This window comes from Neltuma alba, unplaced genomic scaffold (assembly GCF_004799145.2).
Source record: "Neltuma alba isolate B1F8T4 unplaced genomic scaffold, ASM479914v2 tig00010241_pilon, whole genome shotgun sequence".
Lineage (NCBI taxonomy): Eukaryota > Viridiplantae > Streptophyta > Magnoliopsida > Fabales > Fabaceae > Neltuma > Neltuma alba.
Window position 1 is genome coordinate 59,198 of NW_021635170.1, and position 25,499 is coordinate 84,696.

The 25,499-nt window shown below is 33.1% G+C and overlaps 2 protein-coding genes across 2 annotated transcripts; one reads left to right on the forward strand and one right to left on the reverse strand.

The window, feature by feature from the left end:
• Nucleotides 1-14,039: 14,039 nt before the first annotated feature.
• LOC114755235 (L10-interacting MYB domain-containing protein-like) lies at nucleotides 14,040-15,098 on the reverse strand. The gene is made up of 2 exons (XM_028944099.1): nucleotides 14,781-15,098; nucleotides 14,040-14,699 (listed from the first exon to the last, which is right to left on the reverse strand). The coding sequence occupies exons 1-2, from the start codon at nucleotides 15,096-15,098 to the stop codon at nucleotides 14,040-14,042; spliced, it is 978 nt and encodes a 325-aa protein (XP_028799932.1).
• A 9,085-nt stretch (nucleotides 15,099-24,183) lies between these two features.
• On the forward strand, nucleotides 24,184-25,335 carry LOC114755237 (F-box/kelch-repeat protein At3g23880-like). Its single transcript, XM_028944100.1, has one exon. The coding sequence runs from the start codon at nucleotides 24,184-24,186 to the stop codon at nucleotides 25,333-25,335; it is 1,152 nt and encodes a 383-aa protein (XP_028799933.1).
• The last annotated feature ends 164 nt before the right edge of the window (nucleotides 25,336-25,499 follow it).

Sequence of the window (25,499 nt, forward strand, 5' to 3'; positions counted from 1 at the left end):
AACTCTCGGAGAAGAGAGTAGCTAGTATTTATAATGTCACTTTCGATTTTTGTTTTAATACATCGAAAAACTTTTCTTTTTAACTTCATTTTTCATCATGTAAGGAGTTTATTTTAAGGATAACTTTTTTATGTGCTATAAAAGATTTTCAAATATCCTTTATTAAACCCTTTTATTTTAAAGAGTGCTAAAATAAAAAGAATTTAATACACATTTAAATAACTTGCTGAAATAATTCTTTTATTCTCTTTTTATTATATGAAGATATTAAAATCATCAATGACAATAAAGGTATTGAGGTAAACGTGCGTGTTCTAAGGTTCAAAGAAAACAAAACAAGAAGGTTCCACAGTTGTCCCCCTTTTTTTGGGACCGGTAAGTCTACTCTTGTGCTGGTCAACTACGGTATGTAATTTTTTTAATTTGCAAAAAAAAAAGTTTTAAAATAAAATTACTCAGAGGCTTAAAGAACATGAATTTTATTGCAGAAAGTTGCTGGTTATTTATATATAGTGCCATGACTATTTTCTTGCAGAAAGTTTTGCTTATTTTTTAAAAAAAATAATGCATAAATTAAGAAAATACGAAAAACTCTAAATAATTGTTTTTGAAGCCACATGATCGTTATTATGTATTAGCGGTTAGAATATTTTTTCCATGAATATTGGTGGTTAGAAAAATGGCCCATCATTTAATTGAGCGATATGAATGGGTCCTTTGTTATTTTCTAACCTGCCGCGTTGTTCAAGTTGGGTTCTACCTATAGAATACGTCTTGTAATGCAAAAATTTAGTAATGAATAAGAGAAATAAAGATAAAAATATAAGAAATTTTATTTATATAATTTTGCATGTATTGAAAAGGAAAATTAATTTCATCCATCGAGTCCACATAGTTATTTTTTTCTTGTAAACCTTCTATATGTAAGAGTAACAAATAAATCCTTCACACACACACACACAAGGTGTTTAATTTTTTCTTGTTACAAAGGATGATCAAATTATGTAGTCAATCCTTTTATTTTTACAAATGTCAGAATATAAACAATTTCAACATAACATTTTTTTCTAGGCACAAACATTTTCCTATCGAAAGCAATTATGTTCAAGGTATTGTCAGGTATTAAATATGAATACATCTCTTAACAGAAATTAGAATCTTAGTTTGCCATATCGTAAGAAACTAGCCCCTTCTGCTAAATCTAACTAATATTTAATTAAATCACCAAAAGAATTATTTTGTCAAAAGTGATGGAATTAATGTTGAAGATAGAAAATTATTGTGGGCCATTCTATCCATATTTGTTTGTATGGAGTTGATTAGAGACTAGTCAAGATAAAAGAAAATAAAATGACAGGATAATGATGAAAAAAAATTAATTAATGTGGTCATTCTATAGGTGTTTGCATATAAGTTGATTGTTATAGACTAATAGACAACCACATGATTAGTAGCAACGTGTGGAATGGGATTCCAACTTCTTGCTATTATTTTTGTCCCTAGCTATTATTAATTTAATAATTTTTCCATACAATAACAGTTCATGAAAGAGACTATTTTTCTTTGGAGAAAATAAATTGCTAATGTATGTGCTGTGGAAAATTATGTTTTGTAGTTATAAGTCTTTCATAATTGAATTCACATTGAGAGATATTCACATTTAGTATCTATCATGTTTCAAATAGGAATGTTTCTAGTAAGAAGATACTTATACGTATAAAGTGGGAAAATTTTCGTAATTGAGTTATTATGTTTGCGCGTGTTAAAATCGCAAATTATAGTCGAGATGATTCTTAAATCATAATTCAACTTTTTTTTTTATGTCTTTCATTATTGACTTAATGTTGTTGTCCGTCAACTACGACAAACATATAGATACAATCATCAAATTCATAAGATTACATCCAACCACCATAGTTTTTCAAATTTTGCTATAAAAAAAACTTTAAAGTTCTAAATTACTCAAAAGGATAAAAATGACTTGAATGAATTTTTTTATGATTGGATAAATAATATGTGCTCCCAACAATTTGTTTTCCCTAGAAAGTTGTGGCATAGATTGTGGAGCTACAAGGAATATTTAAATTAAAATTATTGCTGTCGGATTTCAGATATTTTATTATATATATATATTAAAATTTGTTCTGGAGAACCAAAAAAAGAACATTTTCTAATGATATAATTATCTCCCAATTGATAATGCACGCTCAAGTTATATAATATACTCCCTCTGGTCCATAATATAAGATCCAATTGATTAATTTAGAGAGATTAAGAAAGTTATTCAATTACTTAATTATAGCATATATTACACAATCTCTCTAAAATGTTTACATGTATTATTAGATTATATATATCAATTTATAAGAGTGAAAAAATAGTTTAGAAAAAAAGATAAAGATAAATACTTTAAGATAATTTTTTTTTAATCTCTTCAAATAAGTTAACTAAATTTTATATTAAAAAGTGGAAGATAATAAAAAAGTTATAACCCAAGCTGTTTCAAGTTAGAGTAATGGCCCATCATCTCATTAATTGATATGGATGGGACGTTCTCTATTATTTTCTAACTTGCCGTGTTATTAGGTTGGAGAGTGCCTATTGAATACGTCTTGTTTTGTAAAAAAGTAAGTAATCTAATTAATGAACAAGAGAAATTTTTTATCTTGAAAAGGAAATTTAATTTATTTTCATCCATCAAGTCCAAATATTTCTCGCTTGAAAATCTTCCAAGTATGAGTAACAAGCAAACCCTATCTATATTTAAGGAAACATGTGTTTGAGGGATGTTCAAATTATTTAATTAATACTTTATGTTCAGAATATCGCCAAAGTATAAATAATTTCAACATGACATCTAAGTACCTCGCCAACATATAATTCTATTTCCACTATTATCATAAGCACATTACAATTATCAATATTCAATGTAGTAATAAAATGTATCAGAATTGCACTATTTATAAGAAAAAGAAATGAAAAAGAAAGTGATAGGAAAATGGTGAATATTGAAAATTATTGTCGTGGTCCATCCTATATACATATTGTTTCCAAGAAGTTGACTACGGGCTAATTAACAACCATATGTGACTTTGGTCCCAACTTTCAAATTTTCTACATTTGAATAACTAATAAAAGAGACTATTCATTGTTTGGCCGGAGAAAAAGTTGTTCTAGTATTTTCTTCGGTCCATAATACAAGTCATTTTAACTAATTCGTTAAAATAAAAAAAAATAGTTAACTCATTAAATTTGTTTCAAATTGAATTTTTTTTTTCAACTTTACCTATGTTAAATGAGATTGTGTGAAGAAGAGAGGAAAATATATAAAAAGTTACATTTAAGCATTAATTGTAAGGATAAAATTAACAAATAAGCATATTAATTACTCTCCAAGTGATTTATATTTTTGGACCAAACAATTCTCTACAAGAGACTTATATTGTGGATTGGAGAAAGTATGCATGCGGAAAATTCTTTTATTATTGAGCGTATTAAAAAAGGCAATGTATTCACTTTTATTCAAGTCTTTCACCATCGACTTTATACTCCTATACCCCCCAAGAACGCAAAGATATACATATAATAAAGTCTCTCGAAAAAAGAAAATAGAAGTGATAGGATAAGACAACAAAGAAAATTAATGTGTTCATTTTATAGGTGTTTGGATGTAAGTTGATTATAGACTAATAAACAACCACATTATCAGTCTCAACGTGTGGAATGGGATTCCAACTTTTTTGCTACTATTTGTCCCGACTTTTAAATTTTCCACCCAAGGAATAATAGTTCATGAAAGAAACTATTCAATATTGTTTGGAGAAAATAAATAGTTAATATGTGTTCTGGAAAATTATGTTTTTGTGGTTATAATCTAGCTTTCCATAACCACATTCTTATTAAGAGATATGCTCGTGTTTAATATTTGGCCATACCCAAAACATAATTACTTCCAATAAAAAGATATATACCTGTGCATATAACATAAAAAAAGACAAATTGCAAGGTATGTCCCTTAAGGTTAAGGAGATGCCCTTTATCCCTAATACAGGAGCCAACTCACCTCGGGGACTGGGGTTACAGACTACTTCTCTAGTCTTGTTTATAAGGTAAAAAGAGAAGATTTTTCTTGGTCCTATTTATAAATTACTTCATTCAATCTTTTGTGTGGATTTACAATTTTATCATTCATTTATTAAAATATTGTTTTTTTTTAAAAAGTGTGTGTATTAAATAGGGGTCGAGTTAGAAAGTTGTTGTATTTTAATAGAAAATTAATACAGTTTAAAATCTTTCTTAATCTGCGTAAAATATACTCAAAATACCTTTAAAATTGCAAAGTTACTTCTTAAGTCACAGTAATTCAAACAATTTTGGTAAGTCTTTCATTGTTGATTTATTGCTCTTGTGCCCGTCAACTACGGCTAACTTATCATGAGGTTACTAAAAAGCTTTAAGAGTTCAAATTAGTCAAAATTAAAGGATAAAAAACTTGAATGAGTTTTGTTGTGGTTGGATAAATAAATAATGTATGCTTCCGGCCAATGTTATTAAACTTAAATCTAAAAAACACGTGACGGGAATGTAAACTTGTAAAAATTTACTATTAAGAATAAGTAACTATTAAACGTATATAATAAAATAATTAAAATGTAAAAATGACTACAATTTTATTTGGATATATTTCAAATTCAAATAATTGAAATTAAGTCCATAAATAATAAATATTTTTTACCATACTTAAGAAAAAAAAATTTATAAAGTTCTTATATAAAATCACTAATCATAATCAAATTTTAAAAAATAAATGAGTTTAAGAGTGAATTAATACGATTTTGTAAGTTAAAAACATAAAAACAATAAATTCCGTGAGTAAATTTGTGAGTTCAGCTAAATTTACAAGTAACATGAATTTAGAGCGAATCGATACGATTTGATAAGGTGAAAATGTAAAACTATTAAATTTAAAGAGTCAACTAACAAATTTAACAACAAATGCTAATGATAGATTGTGGAGCTGTAAGGAATATCTAAATTAAAATTATTGCTGTGGGATTTGAGATCTTTTATTATATTAAAATTTGTTCTGAATAAAAAAAACAGAACATTTGCTAATGATATAATTATCTTCCAATTGATAGTGCGCTATACTCTTCTGGTCTTATTTATAAAGAAGAGAAAATGATTTTTTTAATCCTATGTATAAGTCATCTCATTAAATTTTTAATATGAAAGTACTATTCTATCATTCATTTATTATAATGTAGATGATTATTTTTTTAAAGATATAATATCAACTAAAAATAAAGTTAAGAAGTTATTATATTTTAAAAGAAAATTAATTCGGTTTAAAAATTTTTTATATAAAATATGTTGGAAACATCACATAAATAGAATCACATCACATCACATTATAATATAAGAAAGTTATAACTCAAGCTGCTTGGAAGAATAATGGCCCATCATCTGATTAATTGATATGGATCGGACGTTCTCTGGTATTTCCTAACTTGCCGTGTTGTTAGGTCCGGAGCCGCGTGTTGATCGCGTCCAGGTTTGTGGAAAAATCAGTCACATAATTAATGAATAAGAGAAATTATTTTATCTTTTGAAAAGGAAATTTATTTGTATACTCTCAGTGCACCACGTAACTCATGCTCTTACTAATTGTAATGCACCAACTCATCTTTATTTTAATCCTATCTGGCATCCACTCATCTCATTCCAGCTTGACCTTTCCACCTCCGATTGCCTTCCGGTCAACCTTGCAAAAATGAAAAAACCCCCCTCTCCTGCCTCCTACCCCTTTCGCCGCCGCACATGAAGGCGGATGGTTCTGGGTTGAGTCCAACATCTTCCCGCCACGGCGCTCGCAGTCTTCACTAGCCCTGTTCACAAGAGGAAGAAGGAAGAAGAAGAGGGTTACGTCTTTCCCCCCTCCCTCCTTCTCCGTTTCCTCCCATAACTCTAGCCGATCCCACTCCAACTCCACCAACGATTCTGCCACTGGACCCCCATCACTACGTCCTCTGCTTCTCGCGCGGACAATAGCTCCACTAATGGCTCTGATGAACCTCCCAGGCGGAAGTTCCGCTGCACTCCTATATTTATTTATTTTATTTCTCAAACTGTTTCGATTTTTAGCCTTTTTTTTTTTGTGGTTTCTGGATGGACGGTAATCATTAGTGTGATTAGGTCCTTTTCGAATGAAGATTGAGGATAATAGCATGAAGCTTGAGGATGAATTGATTTGTGTCTTTTTTTATTTCTGTATACGGCTGAAGCTGAAGAAATTTCTTCAGAACTGCTAGTTTTCCAATTTCAAAGTCAGCATAATTCTCTGATTTTGCTATTCAGCTAGCATCACACTGCTCGCATAGTTTCTTTTTGTTCATGATTTTGACTTCCTCGGTCTACGAAGTCATGAGTCTCAATACGACGCTATGGTTATCAGTTGTGGATTTTGGTTTAATCACTTCTATGTTGATAATGGTCGATTCCTTTTGTGCTATTATTAACCAGACTGATGTCATTCATATTGTTAGTATTAATCAGAGACTATGTTGGTCTCAGAGCAAGAGAAATATGTCCACCAGTGGCTTGAGGTTGAGGAGAGGGTTGGATTCACATCCAGTTAATTTGACCTTCAAATATGATGATGACTCTAGCTATTTTTACATTTTACAGAGTTGCAATCGCAGGTCCCCCCCGGGGTTTGTGAAGTTTTTACGTATTTTCTTTGTAACTATTATTTACTTGCAATTATGTTGGAACTGATGTAGACCAAATTCTTGAGCCGAAAAGGAGTGGGCAAGGTAGCAAAAAGGTCCATTTGGAAAAGCAACAAAAATCAAGATATGATCCCTCATAATTGGAACACAGGGAAGCACATTCACAAAGCCGTAGACCAAGAAATACAATTGCACAAAACAAAAGAAGTTTCAAAGTTGCAGTGATTGGATATTGATGGTAATTGAAGATTGGATATTGCTTTCTCACGATGACATCTTGGAGGACGAACACCAAGTGAATTTTGTTTGTTGATATTTTTGGTTAAATGTATTTTGTTGTACTGGTTGTGTTTCAATGGGGTTAAGTATGCTAGCTATAATGTAAGTTTATATCCCCAGGGTGTGCATATTGCTTATGTAAATTCTGATTTAGTTTGCTATCAAGTTTAGAATGTTGAGAGGAACGAAATCTGTCAAATTATCCATGTTACATTCTCGAACTGGCAATTTGTAAAGCATCTGAAGCAAAAATGTTTGTTGTCACCGGATCTTATCTTCTCGAGAAATTCTTTACAGTTCTAGGATCTGTGTAAAACAAAATTACTTCCTTGGTTGATTATGCCCTCGATCATAAGAATAATAATGAAAAATATCGCTCCGGGCAGTGTGATACTAGCAGAACAGGTTAAATCAGAGAACTATATTGACTTTGAAATCATAGAAATGTTTAAAACTCGCAATTCAAAAAAAAAAAAGTTCCCCAGCTTCAGTTGGATTAAGAAAGTCCGTAAAAGCACAAATAAGTTCATCTTCAAATTTCATACTAGTATTCACGATCTTCACTCAACAAGGACCTCAATCTCACTAAAGTCTAATGTTGATCCAGAAATCACAGAAAAAAAAAAAACAAGAAGAAGAAGAAGAAATCCATATTGTCTGGGAAATAAAATAAAAAAGAGAATACAAAGTGACGTCCTCCTGGGAGGTTCATCGGAGAAGGGTTCTAGCAGCAAGGAGGAGGCGAGAGGCAGAATTCTTGGTGGAGTTGGAGTGGGATTGGCGAGAGTTATGGGAGGAGACGGAGGAGGAGGAGGGAGGGGGGAAGACGCAACCCACTTCTTCTTCCTTCTTCCTCTTGTGAACAAGGCTAGTGAAGATGGCAAGCACCGTAGCGGGAAGATGTTCGGCTCAATCCAGATCCATCCGCCTCCATGTGCGGCGGTGAAGGGCGGAGGAGACAGAAGAGGGAGGTTTTTTCATTATTGCGAGGTTGACAAAAGGCAGTCGAAGGTGGAAAGGTGAAGCTGGAATGAGATGAGTGGATGCCAGATAGGATTAATTTAACATGAGTTGGTGCATTACAATTGGTCAGAACACGGATTACGCGGTACACTGAGAGTATGTGAGAATTTCTCCCTATTTATTTCTTGCTTGAAAATCTTCCAAATATGAATAACAAGTGAATCCTATCTACTCTTCTTATCATATTTATAAGGTAGAAAGGGAATATTTTTCTTAGTGGTAGAGAGAGAATATTTTTCTTAGTCCTATTTATAAGTCACGTTATTAAATTTTTAGCATAAATGTATTATTTTGTCCTTTATTTATTATAGTATAAATAGTTTTTTTAAATGGTGTATGTATCAAATAAGGATAAAGTTAAAAAGTAGTTATATTTTAATGAAGAGTTAATGCAGTTTAAGATTTTTCTTGATTTGTGTGAAATATGCTGGAAATATCTTATAAATAGGACTAAATGAGTATATTTAAAAAAAGTTATTTGTTCAAGGGATGTTCACATTATTTAGACATTGATCTTATGTTAAGAATATTGCCAAATTATAAATAATTTCAACATGACATCTAAGTACCTCGCCAACATATAATTCTATTTTGCACTATTATCATAAACACATCACCATTATCAATATTCAATGTAGTAATAACATGTATCAGAGGTGCACTATTTACCAGAAAAAGAAATGAAAAGAAGATGATGGGATTGATGGTGAATATTGAAAATCATTGTCGTGGGCCATTCTATGTACATATTTGTCTCCAAGAAGTTGACTAAGGAGTAATGACTAATTAACAGCCATACAATGTCGGTCCCATCTTTCAAATTTTCCACATTTGAATAGCTAGTGAAAAAGACTATTCACTGTTTGACAGGAGAAAATTTGTTAAGGTGCTCTCGCTTTCATTCATAATACAAGTCATTTTAACTAATTCTTAAAACCAAAAACTAATAGTTAATTCATTAAATTTGTTTCAAATTGAAATTTTTTTTTAACTTTATCCATATTAGAAGACGTTGTGAAGGAGAGAAAAAACATAAAGAGTTACATTTAAACATTAATTCTAAGGACAACATGGACAAATAAACATATTCATTACTCTTCAGGTAACTTATATTTTAAACCAAACTATCCTTCTAAAAGTGACTTACATTATGGATTGTAAGGAATATGTGTTTGGAAAATCCTTTTATTATTGCGTGTATTATAAAGAGCAAAGTATTTAACTGTTATTAAGTCTTTCACCATTGACTTTGTACTTTTACAACCCGTCAAGAACGCAAAGATAAACATATAATCAAGTCTCTAGATGAAGGCCAAAAAGATATCAAGTCTCTAGAAAAAAGAAAATAGAATTGATAGGATAATCACAACAAAGTAAATTAATGAGGTCATTTCATAGGTGTTTGTATGTAAGTTGATCATAGATTAACAAACAACCACATTATTCCCAACGTGTGGAATGGGATTCCAACTTTGCTATTATTTTTGACCCAACTTTTAAGTTTTCCACACAAGAATAGTTCATGAAAGAAACTATTCATTATTTGGAGAAAATAAATTTTTAATGTGTTTTGGAAAATTATGTTTTTGTGGTTGTAAACTAACTTTTTATAATTGAATCCTTATTGAGAGATACTTATGTTTTAATGTTTAATATCTGGTCGTACCTCAAATAAAATTACTTTCAATAGAAAAATACTCACGTATGGTTAACAAAAAATCTTTCATAATTTTTCTAAGATAAAAAGTCTTTTTCTATTAAGTCATATTTTTGTGCATGTTAAAATCGGTAGAGTTACGATCAAGAGCCTTTTTCTGTCATAATTCAACCTTTCAATCTTTTAAGGGTCCGTTTGGTAGGGCTTTTAGAGAGTTTAAAAGCAGTATAAGCCTGATTGGTCTAATGATCCTATTTGGTTGGGCTTAAAAAAAAAAGTAGCTTATGGAATTTAAGCTAATGAACGCATGTTCTGGCCCAAGCTATCTTTTGTGGCTTATTGGATCAGTGTAATGGCTTATTTTTTTACCGTTGAGATATCTGTCAGCCAGTCCCTCATTTCTTCCTGAAGTCTTCGAAGTCCCTCATTTCTTTTTTCTTCCTGAAGTCTTCTTTCTTTTTTTCTTTCGTGTCTGCTCTCCATTCTCCGCGACCCGCGAGCCCTCATCCTGCCTCCTCCGTCGCGTCATCGCCAGAACCACAGAGAGTTGCCGTGACCTCCGTCGCGTCTCCTCCGTGAGGTCATCGTGTTGGGTGTGGCTTCGAGTGACCGAGAGCTTGGTCCTTCACGCGAGCTTGGAGGAGGTAGTGTTGATTGACTAGGTGAGGGGCTTGTACGTGAATGGGAGTGTAGTCGACGCGGTGGATGCAAGGATTAAGGGTGAGTACGATGAGGGAGACATGGAGATGATTTTGAAGCTTGGTTTAGCTTGTTGTCACCCTGATCCGCAGAGAAGGCCAACCATGAGGGAGGTCGATGTGCTTCTGTTGGGCGAGGAACTCGGGACGGTGCCGGTGGAATCGTTGTCTGAGTTAGCTCATGGTGAGAGCAGCCCCGTGAATGGTGACGGCGGGGGACCACGCATGCGGTTTAACTCTGTTATTTTGTCTTGTGCTCTGTTTTGCTTTTAATCAGTAAATATTGTAATTAATGATTTATTACGGGGTAATGGATTCGTTAAACTTTTTATGAAGATTCCCAAGTCTGCCGGGGAAAAAAGTTTTGTAATTGTTGTTGTGATTAATTAATTTTTTAAATTTGTAACTTATCTTTTTTTTATATAGATTTTTTATGGCAATCGTTTTAAGGTTATAGTCCAAAAATTATTTTGTTTCTATTTACTACATATATTAAATAATTAAAACTTGAATTTAAACGGTTTTAGTCAAACCAGCTTCTGCCCGGGGATAAAAATTAGACGGTGCAATGGTAAGTACAATGCAAGGATATGTTCTGTATGTTCAATGTTAGCATTCAAGGTAGAGAGGTTGGCGAGGACACATTTGAGAATGGAGTAAAGAAACTTGTACTTCAAATATTGGGAGTTGGAATCTTGGAAAGAATATCTTTAGAGAAAGATCTACTTAATCACTAATCAAGACCCTAATCCAAATTAGACGTACAAATCATTCATAGTTTATCAATTAATTAATTATGTAATATTATTTTGTTTTACTTTGTCAATTGGAGTTCAAAATTTTGTTATCCATTTAAATTATGTTTAGTTTTCAAAACTTTGTAATATAACAATCTTTTTTTTCATTTCTCTGAGGCTTTCAAATTTAATTCACTCAATCAATTTCACTTCTTCGTATTAAATTAATTTAAATTTATTGTATTATGTTAATATATTTTTTTTATCATGTTGCACTTCATTTCTTACATATTTTTTTATGATTTCTCTAAAGTTCTTAATTCTAATTCACTCATTAAATTTTACTTCTTTATTATATCATCTCAATTCAATTTTTTTCTTCTTTCACTTTATATTTAAAATAATTTTTTTCATTTCTCTAAAATTTTAATATTTAATTCACTTATTCATATTAAATTATTTTAATTCCATTCTATTATGTCAAATTATTTTTTTCCATTTTTTATTATTTATTAAAACTCATGTCCATTTTGGTCATTTTACAACCAAACTTACTTTTACTCAACCATAATTCAAACAACTTTTTACCAATCTCACTTTTGCAAACGAGTTTTTCTGAATTCCAATCCAAACACAATTCAGCTTATCCAATTTAGCTTTTACCCTACTTCACTTATTCATAAGCTGCTTTTTCAATAAGCAGCTTTTCCAATTGCTCGGGCACATTTGGATGAGCGATTGGAAAAGCAGCTTATAGGAAAAGTAACTTATGGAAAAGTGAAGTTGGTAAAAGCTAAATTAGATAAGCTGAATTGTGTTTGGATTGGAGTTCAGAAAAGCTAATTTGCAGAAGTGAGATTGGTAAAAAGTTGTTTGAATTATAGTTGAGTAAAAGTAATTTTGGTTATAAAATGACCAAAATGGGTATAAGTGTTAATAAATAATGAAATATGATAAAAAAAATGGTTTGACATAATACAATGAAATTAAAATAATTTATTATGAAGAAGTCAAATTAATGAGTGAATTAAATTTTAAAATTTCAAAAAAATCATAACAAATATTTTAAATATAATCTGAAACATGAAAAAAAATGAATTGATATAATACAGTGAATTATTGTTAATTTAATATGAAGAAGTGAAATTGATCGAGGGAATTAAATTTGAAAACATAAGAGAAATGGAAAAAAATTGCAAATATAAAACGAAACATAATTTGAATGGGTAAACATGTTTTTAACTCCAATTTGCAGTATTGCAACAAAGTGAAACTAAATAATATTACATAATTAATCAATAGATAAGCTATGGATAATTTGGTCTCTGATTGCATCACGGACGCGATTCATATGCAATGAAGACTGTGATGTAACATTTGAAGATGATGGTTGACTAGCTTCAGCCTGATCATATTCGCCCACATTATTACCATTTTCAGCTTGTTCAAAAAAGAAGTCGGAGCTCGAATGTCTCCTTATAAGGTTATGAATAGCCATTGTTGCACAAACCAGATACACTTGTGTTTGGAAGTCGTAACTGCGCATATTTCGTAGGACTTGAAATCTATTCTTTCAAACATCGAATGTTCTTTCTATTGTGCACTTTAAACTGGAATGATAATAATTGAAGGCTTCGTTACTATTTCGGAATCCTACTTGTTGTTGGAAGTCTGGAAGGTGGTAGTGCTCAGATCTGTATGGACCTAGATATCCATTTGGTGTTGGATATCCCACATCAACCAAGTAATATTTCCCTAATGATTCATGAAACAATTTGAGAGATTGTGAAATGAATAAAAGTATGAAATAATTAAAAAAACATGCATGATTGGAACACATAAACATATACAAGGAGGTGGATGAGGGAAATTAAGAGATGAATTTGTAATAGCACTATCAAATATACGAGCATCATGTGCAGATCCCTCCCATCCTGCCAAGACAAAAGTGAAACATATATCCCAATCACATACAGCCATGACATTTTGTGATGGATTTCCCTTTCTGCCAATAAATTTGTTTCATTTTGCAGCGGGGACAACACACTATATATGAGTGCCATCAATTGCTCCGATTACATCCTTAAAAAATGGGTAGTAACGTGGATCGTTCTCAATTTTTCTATGAGTTCCACGAAATGTTGGATCTATGGGTCAAATAAGTTCACTCGATAGGCTAAGACAAGCTTGCAGTACATTGTGAAAGTGCCTACTTACAGTTTCCCCTGAACGTTGAAATTGTTCCTGGATCATCCTATTGCATTGTCCATGTGCAACCGTGCTTAAAAACATCACAACCATTTCTTCAATTCCTATGTACTTAGACTTTTGTAAACCATGTTCCTCCAATTTAGTATATAAGAGGTGGAAAACATCTTTATCCATTCTAAACATTTCATGACATCGATCATCATGCCCATTCATAATGCCTTGTACCCATAAATTTCCTATCTGCTCACTAGTTCTACACGGTTGTTTAAACATGTACATTTCACAATAATGACCAACCAATGCACCTATTGCTTCATATTGTGTTAATTCCTCATTAATTATGGATAACCGTGTTGAATGGTCATCTTCATTTGACCGTGATCGTTATTCCAATTCCATAAAGTATCTTCATTCCATGGTGAATTATCATTCCAATTAGCCATTTCTGGAATTAACCCTGTAACTGTGGTGAAAACAAAATGTAAGCATTATAAGGATTACACTAAACAAAGTGTAAATAATTTTCATACTGCAAATAGAAAAACCAAACGCATAGATGACAAGTAGAAATTAGCATAAATATATTACATAATCATTAATAAAGTTCCTACAACATGCCACATCATTTTAGGGTAAAACAACAGGTAGTTCAAGTTAACAAGTGCAATAACAATAGTGAAACAACTAAGTCCTATTCTGCAGGTCACTTCCATGTGTCTGGGTCTTGTGCTGCCGGTATCAACCACGCCAACAACTTGCTTCTATCATGCATAAACCCCAAATAGGCTCGCCTTGCCCACCTCAACCACGTAAGCATCTTGGCACATGCATAATATAGTTGATTGTCATAATTAAGCTCCTCAACGGTAGTCAGGTGTGCCAAAACCTTATCAATTACTTGGGGATCTTCAACCAATGCTGCTGCTCGCTTGTCAGAAGCAACTGCTATGACACTCAGGCTATCAGAAATTTTAGTAGATGCAGCAACTTTCTTCTTCTTCTTTGCATCTGATGTCTCACCCCTCTTTCTCTTTCCATAGCTTCCTGAGCCACTTGGTCCAGTACTTGCAAGGTTGTTTATGTTGCAAGCAGTGAAGTCATCTGTGAACCCTGCACTGGCTGTTGGGTCCACACCAAAGTTTTCATCCTCACTATCCCCTGACCATTCTTGTTGGTCTAGCCCGACTCTATAAACATCCTCCTCCTCTTCTGTGTCAGGTTGTGGAGCAAACGTTGGCTGAGGCTGTGAGGCTGATGGTGCGTACGCATACTCTCCCAAAGCCACAACATCTCTGAATATTTTCATCAGATCTGATGCAAACATCAACCCCTGATATCTAAATTTCTTGAAATTAGGGTCCACCTACATGAACATAATTAGGCATAATTAAGCGATGTTCCTTCTGATATTCAAAATTAAAACTCAACTAACACAAATAGTTACTAGTATTTTTTGTTGCCACCACTCATCAGAGGCCAACACCCTATTTGTGGCTGCATCATAACCAATGCCAATCTCCCCAGACATCAGTTTTTCCCACAACTTCCAATCTTTTCTCAATACATCAAATCTGTTCTTCAGTTGCCTCCTGTCATACATTTTCCCGCTCCTTTCCCGAAAATTCTTTTCAATTTTCCCCCAACCAGGTCTTGTAAACGATGTTCCTTGTCTTTCTTTGTGCACTATTTGCTCAGCACAAACATCGATTAGAATTTTTGTCGTGTAATGATCCCATGTCGCTTTTCCCCTGTCATTATCCATTTCTCTATGCCCTTTGATCGAGATAAGAGTAACTGAATCAACCAAAGCCCTAAATATGTAATAATAAAAGCCGTATTACATAACACATATGTTGTAACGAAACAAACATATATCACCAAGTAACACATTTTAATTGCATAAGTTGTTTAGTTTTCTTATTCAATATTTTTTAAAATTATAAATATATAATCACAATGTCAATGTCCACTATTTTCCGGTGGTAATTGATTGTGAACATTTTAAAATTAAATTTTCAATATATCATATAAATTGAACCTAAACTGCATTACATTGATTAATTTTTTATCCCAATTTAACTGTGTAAAAGTAAAATAAAAACCAAATTAAGAATGATGAACAAGATTATTTACAAAAATATGTTATATTTATTATAATTAACTAATTTATCTAACTTTTTTAATATAATTAAATTAGTTAAATAAATATCATATTAGAGAGAAGTAAGAGAATATAATAGGAGAAAGAACAACATTAAATTTATTTTGATTGAGACTTCCCGAAATTAATTCCAAGTGATTTTTAAGTAATTACCCACATAGTCCTTAATTTCTTTGTATAGTACAAATTAATGTCTTATTACTTTGCTCTATCAACGTCGTTAATTAGCTCTATCAAATAAGTCAATTACTTTGCAAGTGAATGATAATGTTTGTGCCTCTATTTTTTGATAAAAGTAATCAATCACGTTTGTTTGGGCTTTACTTGGAGAGACCAAATGTAACGGTGATATATGTATCAATTCTTATCTTCTTTTATTTCCTATATCATTCGGCCAAACATTTTGAATATTCATTGGCATTATATTCCAGTCAAGCAATTACCCTTTAATAACTTGTAAAAATCTCCAATAACTTAAAACCAATGAATTTCTGACTTCATTTAGGAAAACTCAAACCCATCCTTTAATTTATCACTTCATTTAACAATCCCCCCCTCTCAATGAACCATTCGGACACACATATATACACATATATACACCATGTTACCACCTTATTCTCTTCTACACTACCCTCATAGAGATCGAATCCTATAACCATAAAAACCAAGAGACCGAAGCTAAGGACATGCAAAACAACAACCATTGTAATTCTGAAAATTACAATTCCAGAGTTACATGTCTCGCCATTAACAACATAGACATATACGCAACAATTTAAATCCCCAACACTGCATACCCAAGCTTTCGATCATATACACACATTTATGCTCTTCATTTTCTCATTAAGCTAGAGCCGTTTCCTTGAACCATTAATCCCTGTTTCGTCCTTCAAAAACAGAGGTAGAAAATCCACATGCAACCAGAAATTTTAAGCTACATTCCCTCCTTCAAAAAGTCAGAGCATCCAACACCACTGTCCGAAACTTTTAACCAAGTTTTGACAATCAATATCTCTAAACAATTAACTAACATCCGACAAAAGATTGTAGTAACCAAAAACCATAAAATTCGAAACATAAAGCCCCTGTTTCAGTGTCACAACAAGTCGGTCCTCAACATGCAGCAATCAGTAACAACATGTAAATTCAAGGACCCCAGGAATTTCAAGGATGACAACAAATTCAACCACAAGGATCAAACCGGAAAAGCAACATAACAAAATTAAATCAGCCAACCTGTAACAGATCCAACAAACCGAAGCCTGCCAGAGGTAGATCGGACGGTGTATTGCTCTAGGAAGAGAAGAACTCCACGCACGGCTCAAATGCAGAGGCAGACAACGACGACGTCGGTTGCAGACGATGAGAGCAGCTCTGATTTATGATGAACGAGCAGCATCCACACAGCCATGCACACCTCACACCCAACGGCTGACCTCACGATGATGACGGGACGGAGCTCACGGTCACCAGCGACGGAGCTTCTTGGAGGCGACCACCGACGGACCTGGTCGAGGCGACCACAGACGGAGCTCACGGTCAAACACCAAACGACTTGTGATGAACGAGCAGCATCCCCAGGCCACGCACACCTCACACCCAAAAGCTAACCTCACCATAATGACAGGACGGAGCTCACGGTCACCAGCGACGGAGCTTCTCGGAGGCGACCATTGATGGACCTTCTTATCGAGGCGAGCAAAGACAGAGCAAGCATGGGGGCTCAGGTTTAAAAAAAAAAAAAAAGGACTCTCTCGCTTACGGGGGAATAGGAGAAGGCAGATGAATTCAGAGAAAAGTAAAGGGAATAGATTCCCTGTCAGAACGGTCCATAAGCCATATGATCAAAAGCTTCCCCTCTCCAACTTATCCCAATCGCGCGTTGAAGGGGCTTAAAAATTCAGAAGCCCAATTGTTAAAAAGCTCTGCCAAACGGTCCAAAATTCCCACTGAGCTTATAATCACTTATAAGCCATGTTTGGGCCAGCAAACGCTGACCCAAACAGGCACTAAGTCTTTCATCATTGACTTATTATCAGCTTTTGTTTCCGTCAACTATGGCAAATAGATATAGATGCAATCATAAAATTCATAAGAAGTTCACATCCAAGCATCATGATTTTTCAAATTTTGAAAGAAAAAAACTTTAAAAATTCAAATTAATTTCTCCAAATTCCAAAGGCTCAAAAAACCTGAATGAATTCTGTTATGATTGGATAAATAATACATGGTCCCAACTATTTTCTTCTAGAAAGTTGCCGCTTAGGTTGTGGAGCTTCAAGGAATATTTAAAATTATTACGATCTCATTTATGATCTTTTATTGTATTAATTCGCGACTCTAATATAAATGCATACACAAGTTATAATATAAGAAATTTACAACTTAAGCTATTTAGAGTTATCACCTTAGCTCGCAAGACTTAATTCTTAAGTGTATGATATGATAAAAGAAAATTAATTAAAACTCACTTCTGGTAGTTACAATGGAATTTTACAACTATTATTATTGCTCTTGCTATGTCTTAAAATATTGGCAAGAAAAAAGTCCTTGTTGACTCATAATATATAGAATTTTTTTTACCACTGAATAATTTAAGATATCACTTCCGATCCTTAATATAAGAGCTAGTTTAACTTTTAATTTAGTTCTACATATAAGATCATAATTTACTTTGTCTCTCATGTTTATGTATTTTTTTTAAAGTTGTTTTTGTAGTAGGTGAACATGTTAAAGACTCTATCAAATAATAGTTCTAGCTCACACATGAGTAGTAAGGGTATTTTGGGAAAACAATACCTATTTATTACAAATAGTTAACTTAACAAACTTTTTAATCTGTTAAAATTAGTCAACTAGTTTTTATATTAAAGACCGGATTAGTATTTGATTATAAATTTAGTGATGAATCAAACCAAACCATATTCGGTGAATGCCAGTGACGAATCAAAAGGCCCAAGTCAGCATATGGTTATGCTTTGCCCAACATTAACTCACAAAGCCCACGCATCTATATCCACAAGAGAAGATAGAGGAGAACGCTTGCCATTGTTTCATTTCTTATTTTCTTTCTTGTTTTTCACCCTTGCCCGAACGTTATTCCTTTAATATTTTTTTCTGTAATTTTTTGTTTCGGACTATCCTAAATTAAAGCGTCAACTTAGTCAGAAATAAATTCTACAAATCAAAACATTTTTACTTTCGGTATTACCATTTTCACGTATATACAAATAGAGCATAGCCATCCCGCTTGAACTTAGTTATCCTCTGATTGATGGAAAGCTTATATATTGACCTCAACCATTAACTTTCGATCTCTAGCCATCCTTGACCTATATCCAATTCTTACTTCTTTGGGCCTTCACTAATTCCAAAGTGGGGTAGATATCCCAATTGAAAATTTTGGTTTATCTTCAGTTATCGACTAGTAATTTTCATGTGCCTATCCCCCATGACATTTAAACTTAAAACTCTCCTTAAACATCTAGATTTATCTGAAAATTTGTTTGAATCTTCTATTCCCCATTGGTTGAATAGCTTTAGTCACTTAAAGGTTTCTGTGAACTTTTTTTTATCTGTGAATAAGAATTCACAAGCACTTTTATGTATATCGTGACAAAACTTTCTTCGTATAGCTTGTATTATGTAAGTTATAATTGAAAAGTTTTTAAGCAATGTTATCAAACCCATATCAGACAGACTGGATCGGATGGTCCAACCTGTCCAAGCGTCACTCAGTGATACTAGTGGTCCGTTCAAATACTTTAGGTGGCGTTGCGACTTCAGCCAGATTGATCCGTTTTGAGTAGGCTTTTGAGTCGGAACCCATATTTGAGTCAAGAACCAGAACGGATTTGAGTAAATTGAATGGTTTTAAGCTTCCTTTTTTTGCCCAAAAAATCCTTCAGTCTTCAGATATGGTGCATTTCGTCACTCCTTTGATATGATTTGACACTTTCACTTGCCAAAATACCCGATCTTCTTCAGTTCTCCGTGCTTTCTTTTCCCTGACATTAGTTATTCTTTGGTTAATCTTTTCCCATGACCAAGTGAGCGGGCTTTGCTCTTCCCTCTGTCACGACATCCCTTGCCCGATGTTGTATGCCTCAGATAATGACGACGCCTATGAAAGATTGCAGCAACTCACTCTCTCTCTCCAAAAGGTCTGTTGCTTGGGACCCCGAAACAGCGGAACTATTTTGGTACTTATCTTTGATATTAAATATGGACTATTCTGATCAGATTTGAACAATTCAGATAGGATGAGACTTAGGTGCCCATCTCACCGGTTCTGAGACAACTCACTTTTTCTGTCTCTAAATAGTAAATTCTTCTTATCCCATACTTATCAGTCAAAATTTATTTTATGTTTTCTAAACTTTTCTTCTTATAATTAGTCCAGCATACTGTGTAGTGAAGGCCCAAAATCAATTTTTGGCAAAAAAGGCTTAAAATCAATTGGGAGTAGAAAGAAAAAAACTCAAAATCCTTGTGAAGTTTTTCTTTACAAGAAAATCATTATGAAATTAAACTATTTGAATTTATTTTTATGTTATTTAAGAATTTGATATTTTAATTTCATACATTTATTATATTTACATAACATTATCTTTAATTTAATTTTTATGATACTGGTATGACCAAACGACCGATTTAACCATTTGAACCATAATCTATTGGCTTTAAATGTTTAACATCTAGTCTGACTTTTAAAATACTGTTTTAAAGCCATTTCAAGCAATCCAGTTATCTCTTTGGCAACAACTCGGCGAGCACTATTTCTTATAATATTGGAAATTTGACTTCTCTTGATCATATTGCTTTGCCTGATAATCATCGATAGAAGGGAAAATTTAAATCTCCATTGAAAAAGTCTACAACCTGGAAAGTATGTTTACTAGAAATCTCTCCGCATGGCTTGTAAGCATACATATATTTATTTTTCCTATAAAATCAGCTTCAGTGAGTACCTAGCAAACTGGAGAGTGGAGACAACATGCATACTGAGATTTGAGAAGCAAGAGCTTAAAGATAAGAGATCTTTACTTATTAAAAAAAGAAAAACAAATTAAAAAACATGTAAAAGTTGCTTTTTTTTTCAGTTTTAAAAACATATTTTCGTTTTCTGTTTCACAAAAAATGTAACTAAAAAATAATCATCAACCAAGTTGTTTTTTTTTTGGTTCAAATTTTTGCTGTTAAAAAAAATTAAGAATTGTTTTGAAAATAGGAAATCAATCAAGACCTATATTTTTGAAAGGGATTAGGTGCAAATTTATCTTGAAAGTTTGCGCTTATGAACACTAGGTATTCAGAAGTATTTTTTGGTTCAATATCGCTCTAGAAGTTTTCAAATTGTAGGAATGTCCCCCGGCTGTTATCTAAGTTAAGTTTGAATATTATTTAACCAATTATGTTGAGTTGGCATGTTCACATGTCATCTATATCATTTTCTTTTTTGGGTTAAGTGCAAATTTGTCCTAAAGTTTTTACTTAGGAGCACTTGGTATTTGGGAGTTCCTAAATTGCAGCAATGTTACCCCGACTATTATTTATATTAAATTTGATCATTAATTAACCAAATATGCTATGCTGGTAGATCCACATGTGATCCAGTTCATTTTTTTTCCTGAGTTATCCACTTCATTTTTGGTTTATTATTTCATTATTTGCTCTTAATTTAGTACTTTTATAAGAACAAAAGTAGAGTATAAAAATATAGTAAGTAATACGTGTAGAGGAAAAGCTCATAAGAATTCTTGAAAGATATAAATGATGAGGTCAATTTTAGGAATAGCCATGGGCTTGAAAAGCATAGAAGTAATGATTTTTCTAGAGTTAATACTAAATCCTCACCTTAAAAAAAATAAAGTGGATTACATGTGGATCTACTAGCTCAACATATTTAGTTAATCAATAATCAAATTCAACATGAATAATAGTTGGGGCTGTATTACTACAATTTGAAAAATTTCGGATACCAAGTACTCCTAAATAAAAACTTCGGGGCAAAATTGCACCTTACCCTTTTTTGAAAACTCATGGCTAGAAGGTACAAAAAGCATAATTTATATCAGATGTGCAAAAGCTATATCAATTTATATGACAGTATGCAAACTGAGATAAGGATCTCTACTTATTAAACAATTTTACTGAACAAAAGATAAACAAATAAGAAAACATATAAAAGTTACTAACGTTTTGGGATAAGGTCTAATTTTATCCCAAGTATTCGCAACTGTGGGTAACTTAAAAGTATTTTTTAGGAGCAATGTTGCTCCGGAAGTGTTAGAATCATAGCAATATCGTCCCATCCGTTAGTAAAGTTGATTTTGACCATTAGTTGACCCCATTTTGTTGAGTTGGCTCTGCACAAAGAATATAATCCCACATATTACCCACCTAGTACGCCATGCTAGTATCATCTTCCTTCCCTTCATTCACTTCTCACCCCTGCACTCGTGGGAATCTCAGCTCCGCCCCACCTCCTTCTTCTCAAACCTTCCTTTCACTGCTTCATCCATTTCCTCCCCTCTCAAGTTCGACGCCTCCTTCTAACGTCTCTCTCCCCTTAACCCGGCGGCAACAAGAAAATAGAGATCACTCTCCAATAATGTCATCTCTTGCCTCACCAAACCTTGCTTTCCAATATCCCTTCCCCATTATCCAGTGGGCCCCTCACTATTCCCTCAACCTCCTTCGTTCTGATATCATCTTTGGCCTCACCATTGCCAGTCTTGCCATTCCTTGTGTTTGTTTCTTCATCGTAACTTCAACATAAATTACCACTTGCCCTGCATCTCTCCTCCCACACCATTAAAAAATCAGTCTTTTGGATTTCTTATCTCTGTCACCATCATGACTGCTACAACTACTCCTAACACACCGCATCATATCAAAGCTTGGGTCTACTCTGAATATGGGAACCCATCAGAGGTCTTAAAGCTAGACCCAAGCATGCCATTACCAGAGCTTAAGACGATCAGGTTTTCATCAAATTCAGACTATACTCTAAGCTTTGATGTTGCTGGTATAGTGGTTAGAGTGGGAGGCGCAGTAGAGGAGTTCAAGGTAGGGGATGGAGTGTACGATGTCATCATAGTGGGTTTGTAAGAGCCAAAGTCGCTGTTTCTTCTTCCATCAAGAATCTCTTTTTAGGTATACCTCTATAAATATATAACAACTCTATTATATATAATGTGTAATCATAATCGTCAAGTTATATATTGATAATATATTGCCCATTATTTCTTTCTAAGTGTAAAATAAATTTAAGCCTTTGTTGCAGTGCTCATATATATATACACACATATCTCCGCCAAGTGTATCAACTTATTATGATTCTGAATATGAATTTAAGAATAATTTTGCCCTGACCTACCGCTTGGTCAGAGTACATACTTTTTCCAGCTTTTTTGGAGTTTTAGAGAGAGAGAGAGAGAGAGAGTGAGAGTGAGAGTGAGGACCACCCCTGTACTTAGTATCGTAAAACAGAGCAATCAGGAAACAACAAAAAATGAAGGTGATAAACATGAGAGGGATGGGAGTGGATGAAGGAATAAAGGGAAGTTTTGAGAAGACGTGGGGCGGAGTCAAACGAGTACAGGGATGAAGAAGTGAAGGGAAGGAAGATGATGCTGACATGTCATAACATAAAAGTTGATAATATGCGGCATTAAATCCTATGTGTCGAGGCCAACTCATCAAAATTGGGTTTATCAATGTTCAAAATCAACTTTGTTAATGGATGGGTGACATTGCTACGTTTTTAACACTTTCGGGGTAATATTACTCTTAAAAAAACTTTCGGATACTCATAACTCATGAGCGAATACTTTTGAGGCAAAATTAGACCTTATCCCTTTTTTTTTTGTCTTGAAAACATATATATTCTTGTTTTCTATTTCACAAAAAATTTAACTGAAAAATAATTATCAACCAAGTTGGTTTTTTTAAAATTTTTGCTTTTAAAAATTAAACATTGTTTTAAAAATAGGAACCAAACAAGACCTATATCTTTGAACTTATGGCTAGTAGGTACAAACAGCATAATTTATATGAGATGTGCAAAAGCTATATCTGCACATATGCAGTGTATGCCTTTTTGAGATAACTAGGGAGTATTCATCCACACTTATTAATAGATGGATATGAAATAATGTGTAAAGACCATATTTTTGCGAGGATTATGATAGATATATAAAATTCTGTGTACATCTACTACTTTATTTTTCTTTTGATGAGCCGGAATCAAAGATTAAGAGCTCCTTTATTTAAATAAAAAAGGTTCAACTTAATGTGATAAACCTATTTTAAAAAGTAAAAAAAAAATTAAAGAACATTATGATATTTTTTTTGCATTATTAGTATTATTTCACCTACATCAATATCTTTTGTAAGTTTACTAAACCCGAATATAGACCAATTAAAAGTCACATAAAAATATACCAATAATAGCTAGCTATATATATAGTCCAAGCTTTGCTAGCCTACCACGTTACCACAAACCCTGAATTCTGGATTCTCAATCACCGAACTAGAATAGCCTATCGCCTCATACGCATCGTCATCTATTTCAGAACCCATTGATATCTTATGCATATATATATATATATATATATATATTTTTGTGTGTGTGTGCATGTTATCACTATATGTCGACCTCACGTTGAACTCCAAATCCACAATGTCACAAAACAATCCTTTTATTCCTCTCCACATTGTCGAAGAAATTCTGCTCAACCTAGATGGCAAAACCCTAATTCAATGCGTCTTCATTTGTAGAGATTGGAATTCTCTTATTACTAGTCCTAATTTCATATCCGGCCATTCAAATCGAGCTTTTGATTCCAAAAAAGAAGTCCTCCTCATTAAATGTTACCGACCCAAAGAGACCAAATCAAGTGAATCCGTTCGTGAAAGTATAGTGAAATTTGAAGGCAGCTATTCATTACATTTGGATAATGACCAATTCGATTTGTTTCGCACAGTAAAAAGTCCTATCATTGAGGGCTACAGGGGATTAACGAGGATGGGCACAAGCAACGGTATAATATGTTTTGTTGATCATCCACCCATCAACTTTGTCCTTTGGAACCCAACAATTCAAAGATATGTTTTTCTTCCTAGACTCACATTATTGACTTGGGATCTACATCGATCAGTTTTAGCGTTTGGTTTTAATCGTAGGAGCAATGATTTTAAGGTTGTAGTCCTTGTTTGTCATAATTATGAAGTTAGTTCAATTGATTCGGCTTATGTCTTCTCGTACCTCAATTGGTCATGGAAACATGTCACCGGTATTCCTCCTCCTCCTCCTCGCGATCTCAAAGAGGGTTCATTTGATCGTGTGCTTATTAATGGTGCACTTCATTGGATTGTTTGGAACAAAATAGAAGGTTATCCGTTTGTACTTACATTTGATCTAACGCACGAAGTTTTCGGCGAAATATTACTTCCTAGAAGTATTGCCAACGATGCATATTCTCTTTCAATAATGGCAGTGGGAGATTCAATTGCTGTGTCGTCAAAGAAGAAAAACAAGTTTAGTGAAAGAATATGGTCCGTGTGGATTATGAAACAATATGGGATTGATGGATCATGGACAAATAAAGTTTCAACAAATGAGCTGCATCCAATAGAAGTGTTGGATATAAGAAAGAATGGGGACATAATACTAGAAAAAAGAGCTGGCCAGTTTGTTAGATACAATCCATCAACTTCAACAACCAAGGTCCTAAGAGCTTTAGATGGCAGTGTTTTTATCGGTAATCATGTGGAGAACTTGTGCTTACTAGATAAGGGTGAGGATGTAAACCCCAATCAATTGATGATATGAATCAAATCACTTTGTTTTCCTTTGTTTGTTGAATCACAAATTAAGTGAAATCAAGGCATTATTTGATTTTTTTGTCCCGAAAACAGTTTTTCTTAAAACAAAAGATAAAAAACTTGTTTCATGGTCAGTTTTCAATTAAGTTTCTGTTAAAAAAAAAAAAGAAT

Excerpts from the sequence above, each read along its gene's own strand:
- LOC114755235 (XM_028944099.1), bottom strand. The coding sequence starts at position 15,098 with ATGGATAATGACAGGGGAAAAGCGACATGGGATCATTACACGACAAAA. Across the intron at positions 14,700-14,780 it reads GGTGGCAACAAAAAATACTA|GTGGACCCTAATTTCAAGAA; the intron begins GTAACTATTTGT and ends ATGTTCATGTAG.
- LOC114755237 (XM_028944100.1), top strand. The coding sequence starts at position 24,184 with ATGTCACAAAACAATCCTTTTATTCCTCTCCACATTGTCGAAGAAATT.